At 40.4% G+C, this 5,796-nt stretch overlaps 1 protein-coding gene across 1 annotated transcript in view; it reads right to left on the minus strand.

Annotated features, from left to right (window-relative positions):
- Window positions 1–5,796, minus strand: part of Ddx52 (DExD-box helicase 52) — a 29,728-nt gene that overhangs the window by 23,230 nt on the left and 702 nt on the right. Inside the window, exon 2 of the mRNA XM_008848107.1 lies at window positions 4,694–4,889. Coding sequence (XP_008846329.1) covers window positions 4,694–4,889 — 196 coding nt within the window. The remainder of the gene's footprint in view (window positions 1–4,693; window positions 4,890–5,796) is intronic.

Genomic DNA, 5,796 nt, shown 5'->3' on the forward strand with positions numbered 1-5,796 from the left:
CCTGCCCGAGTTTCCCTTTCCCAGAAAAACGGTAGAGGACAGGTTGGGAGTATCCTGGGCTCCAGAGTAGACCTAGGGATGACTCCCATACATGGTCTGATCAAGATTTTAACTGGGAGGTTCGACCACTGTCTCTACCCTCTCATTTTGGGAAATCTATTTGCTTCATATAAAGTAAAAAGAGGGAGATGTGGGGAGCCGCCTGCCGTCCCTGCAGACGCCATTACAAGATGGCGTTCACATCCGGTTCATGCTGAGCAGTAAATAAGTCAGTACGCATGCCCGAAGTAATTTTCCACCTTCTAGTCTCTGCCTACCTCGTGGCGTGATATGGGCTGATGAGTTTGCGACCAATCAAGAGTTGCCACGTCCAAGACGGGCTTACTAACCTATATAAGGGCTGGGTTTCCGACATTCGGGGTCTTCGCCCTGTAAGCTTATGCTCTCCCTCTCAAGATGCATTAAAGCTTTTCTGCAGAAGGATCCTGAGTGTGCCGCGTCGTTCTTGCTGGCGAGACGATAGCGCGGGACACTGGAGAGCTGCTCTTGCAGAGGACCTGGGTTTGATTCTCAGCATTCATGTGGTAGCTAACAACCATCTTTAACTCCAGTTCTAGGATAATCCAATAACCTCTTCTGATCTCCATAGTGCACTTACATATATGCAGGCAAAAACCAATCATACATGTAGAATAAAAATAACTTAAAAAACCTAAACCAACCAGAATATGTATCAATGGACTAGAACAGAGTCCAGAGATTGTCTTGAATATATATATGGGAAATAAATTTACAATAAAAGCTGTGCCTAGTGGTACATATCTATAGTCCCAATACCAGGGAGGTAAAGACAGGAAGATCTCAACCTTCAGGGTTGGGATACCATACTGACTCTGAAGGAACAAATAAAAAGTTGGATTTAAATTCAATAGGGAGGGGCTGGAGAGATGGCTGAGCAGTTAGGAGCACTGGCTGCTTTACAAAGAACCTAGGTTTGGTTGCCAGGACCCACATGGAAGCTAACAACCATTTATAATGCCAGTTCCAGGGGACCTGACAATCTCTTCTGACCTCCAAGGCATTGCACAACACAGGTGCACTTACATACATGCAGGCAATACACTCGTACACATAAATAAAAATAATAAATATTTAAAAAATAGGGAAAATGTATTATCACGATATAGTGCTATGATAATTAACTAGCCACACAGGGAAAAATTAAGTTAGTTCCTTGTTCACTCTTTATAGCAAACAAAATACCACAGGTGAGAAGATTTCAATGCAACAAAATGAACAAATAATAAAACATGAGAGAATCTTTTTTGGGGGGGGTGCTAGAATTGAAAGGAAATTATAAGTTTACAAATAAACTTAATGACAGAAAATACAAAAAGAAAAAAGATAAAGAAAACAAATGACACAAGATAAACTGGAAGTATATCTGTAAACATATACTAAGCAGAGAGCTAATTTCCATAATGTATGAAGTTTAATAAATTAAGAAAAAATGAATAACTTACTATAAAAAGGGTATAAAATATGAAGAGACCAATTCACAAAAAGAGAAAATTCTCATGTACTACCAACAGTATCACAAAGAATAATGATCTAAACTGAAAAAAGCATGCTCCTTTAGGGCAGTGTTGTCCATCTGTAGCACGGGCTGTGCAGGAAGCTGACCAGGAGAATCAGTTATGTCTAGCAGTTTGAGGTAAGCCTGGTTAACACCGACAGCAAATACCAAGAAAACCAAATCATTACCAATTCACAATCTTGAAGCTGAAAATAAATACATGCAGATCTATGGCCTACAAACATCCATTATTAAATAGTTATGGCACACATCTGTTTATTTCTGGTTGCCCAACATTTGAATCCTTTCCCTAAATTTATGGCATGTATTTTTTTAAAATTAATAATAAAGGTTTTTGTTGTGGTGGTTGTTTTGGAGAGTTTTATTTGTTTACTTGTTTGTTTTTTGAGACAGGGTCTCACTATGTATTCCTGGCTGGCCTGGAACTTACTATGTAGTCCAGGTTGGCCTCAAACTCAAGAGATCTACCTGTCTCTCCTGGGATTTAAGGCTGCACTATCATTCTCTACCCTGGGCTAAAGAAAGGTTTCACCAACTTCCTTGAAGCTAGAGAAGGAAAGACTTTTATAATGTAACAGCATAATTATAGAAACGGCTCAGTTTTTTGGATACAAATCCAGAGGTAGTGATAACACTAATAAAACTGCTTCCTGGGGAAAAAAAAGAGCATAGAAATGATAAATGTGCACAGCGCGAGGGCTGATGGCATACTTCACTATGACAATGAGCAAGACTGTGCTTCCTAGTGATACAATGTTTCTGGTAGGTTATTCTACTCTATCTAAATTTAAAATAAACCTATTTGCTAATGATGCAGTTCTATTTCTAAGGATTTGTTGGTCAGGCAAAGTCATACAACAGACTAAGTACAATGACATTTTTGTAACACTGCAACAGCAAAAGTATGGAAATAACCTAAATGTTTATCATAAATGAACTTGTAAGGTCCTACAAGATGACTCAGTGGGTAGTCACTGTCTGCCAAGCCTAACTACCTGAATTCAATCCCAAGGACCACAAGGTGGAAGGAGAAAATAAACTCCCATAGGCTCTCCTCTGACCTCCACAGGTGCGCACATGCACACGCACGCACGCACACACACACACACACACAAAATGGATAAATGTCATACCATGCTATGTTTAAAGGAACAAAGCAGGGACCTTCCTACTGATTCTAAACAATTCCAAAATACATTGTTTTTTAAAAAGGGGAGACAAAGACAAAATGATTGCCTTAAGTTCAAGGCCAGCCTGACTTATATAGCCAGCACCAGACCAGTCAGGGCCATATAGAAAGCCACTCTCAAAAACAACAACAAAACCCCCCAAAAATAAGGATGGGGAAGTGTTTCATAACAGAAAATACAGAGAGAATTTATGTTTATAGAGTGTATAAGCATATGAAAAAGTGTATCCATGATTTTAAAGGTAGGCTATAAAATCAATGTGAATAAAGCATCTCTGGAAACCTAAGAACTCGGGGACAGGGAAAGAAGTAATATACTCATCATCATTGTAAACTAAATGGCTAGGGAATACAATAGACGTTAACAGATAAAAATAAATGCTTCTAGCTGGGCGTGGTGGTGCACACCTTTAATCCCAGCACTCAGGAGGCAGAGGCAGGCGGATCTCTGTGAGTTCAAGGCCAGCCTGTCTACATAGTGAGTTCCAGGACAGCTGGGGCTACAGGGAGGCTCTGTCTCAAATCAGGTTGAGTAGGAAGAGATAATTCAGAAGCACTGAAATGCAAGTACCAAGTAAAGCATATAAAAAGATGCTCAGCCTCACTGGTTGTCAAGAAAAATATAAATTCAAAACACAGAGAGACAGAGACACAGAGAGAGAGTGAGAGTGAGACAGAGAGAGAGAGAAAGAGAGAGAGAGAGAGAGAGAGAGAGAGAGAGAGAGAGAGCGCTGAGAATATAACTCAGCAGGTAGAATGCTTACATAGCATACATGAATTCTCAAGTTTGATCCACAGCACAGTACGTGGTATGTGTACATACCTACAATGCTAGCAGCTTGAGGGGTAGAGGCAAGATTAGGAGTTCAAGGTCATCCTCAACTACACAGGGAATTTGAGGCCAGCCCTCGCTAGGTAAGATTTGTCTTAAAAAAAATTAAAAGTAAAAGTAAAATCAAAATTAAAAAGTCTTGCGTTACAAAGATGGCTCAGTGGTCGAGAGCAATGACTGTTCTTGCAGAGGTCCCCAGCACCGCATAACAGTTAACAGCTGTCTGTAATGCCAGTTCCAGGGGCTCCAACACTCTCTTCTGACCTCTGTGGGCACTGCATGACACGGGTGCACTTACATACTTGCAGGCGATACACTCATACACATAAAATAAAAAATAAGTATGAGAAAAAGTTTTATTAATTAGATTGGCAAAAAAAAAAAAAATTAAGATCAATAATAGTGTTTCACCAGGTGTCTTGGTCCATGCCTGAATCCTAACACTTGGTTTAACTTTATTTTTAGTGTGTGTGTGTGTGTGTCTGTTGGGGCATATGTGTGCCACTACTCTCACGTGGAGCCGGTTCTCTTCTATCTCTACATGGGTTCTGGGGATCCAACTCAGTTGGTCATTGGGTTTGTGTGGCAAACATCTTTACCTTCCGTGCCATGTTGGTCCCCAATTCTAGTAACTTAGGAAGTAGAAGTAGATGAATCTTTGTGAATTGGAGGCCAGATTTATTCACTGTGCCAACTCACTCAATCCCAGCACCTGGGAAGCAGAGGCAGGTGGATCTTTGTGAGTTTGAGGCCAGACAGGGCTACATAGTGAAACCTTATCTCAAACCAAATATTCAGTGCTGATAAAGGTGTAGGGAGTCATTTGCGGTACTGTTCCATGAAGTGTACACATCCTTTCACCAAGTGCTTCCACTTTGGGGATACTATTCTACAGAGATAGCAAGACCTGGACATGAGGATGTGTGCATGAGTGCCGTTATTGTAGCGGTATTTGTAGCAAACAGTACCTAAAATAAACCAATGTCATTGACAAGAATGGGTACATGTCTGACTTATAACCATAAGATTGCACTATTCTGCATTTGAAAAAAGTTATTAGAAAGCCAACACTAACCTGAAATCATCTTCTTTCTCCTTTTCTTGTTGGGCAGACTACTTTTGGAAGAGCCCCTTTCTGTCTTCTCTTCATTTTGGAGCTCCTGGTGTGTTTGTAATATTTCACACTTATCTGAGACAGACTTCTTGTTCCCAAAGAAGTCCAGTCCCTGAAGTGCCTCTGAAGAATCAGAATCATATTTCCTTTTTCCTACCTAAAAGCCCAAAAATTTGAATGAAATCTACTGCCAGAATGGTGCCGTTTTCATCCAAGCAGGACCAGAAGTAAAGACATGGGTTCAGAAACTCCTCATCCCTTTAATCCTTTCAACCAAGTATCTGTCAAGCTGAAGGAATCCCAAAGGACTCATTTCTGACCTCCTAACAGTAACAATAGCAAAGAACAATTATATGTGCTTGCATGTGCGCTCTCTCTCTCTCTCTCTCTCCATATGTATATATATACACACACACATATATATACATGTGTGTAACACGCATATATATGCATATACATACATATATATCTCAAGTAGATCTCCAAGCATAAGTCATCGAATAATTCATCTTCACAGCAACCCTATGTAAATTAGTAGTGTGTTAGATAAGAAAATCCAAGGACATAACCTGACCAAGGTCTCAAAAGTAGTGACTGGCAGATCCACCATTTGGACCCAGAAAACCTTGCTCCAGACTGCAGATTTAACCACAGTATTGCAGTCAGAGTGAAGAAATACACATATCTCCCCTAGCTCTATTTCTTTACAGTAAGGTTTACATTCAAGAAGTTACACAACTCGGCCCCAACTGACTTCTCTCTATGCTGACTACTTCTCTCAGATTCTCCCATTTCCAGAACACTTTTCTGACTGGTTACTTAAAAGTCACTGGTTAGAGAGATGAAAAGAACAATGCCCAGTACAGCTATCTGCATACCAAGTCAAACCTGAGTAGACAATTGTTAAAGAGTATTTTCTTAGTCCCGGCACGGTGGTGCATTCCTTTAATCCCAGCACTTGGGAGGCAGAGGTAGGAGGATCTCTATGAGTTTGAAACCAGCCTGATCTACATACCGTGTTCCAGGCTAGCCAGATTGAAATGGTAATCCCCTGTCTCAAAAAA

This window comes from Nannospalax galili, unplaced genomic scaffold (assembly GCF_000622305.1).
Source record: "Nannospalax galili isolate Female #2095 unplaced genomic scaffold, S.galili_v1.0 scaffold363, whole genome shotgun sequence".
NCBI lineage: Eukaryota > Metazoa > Chordata > Mammalia > Rodentia > Spalacidae > Nannospalax > Nannospalax galili.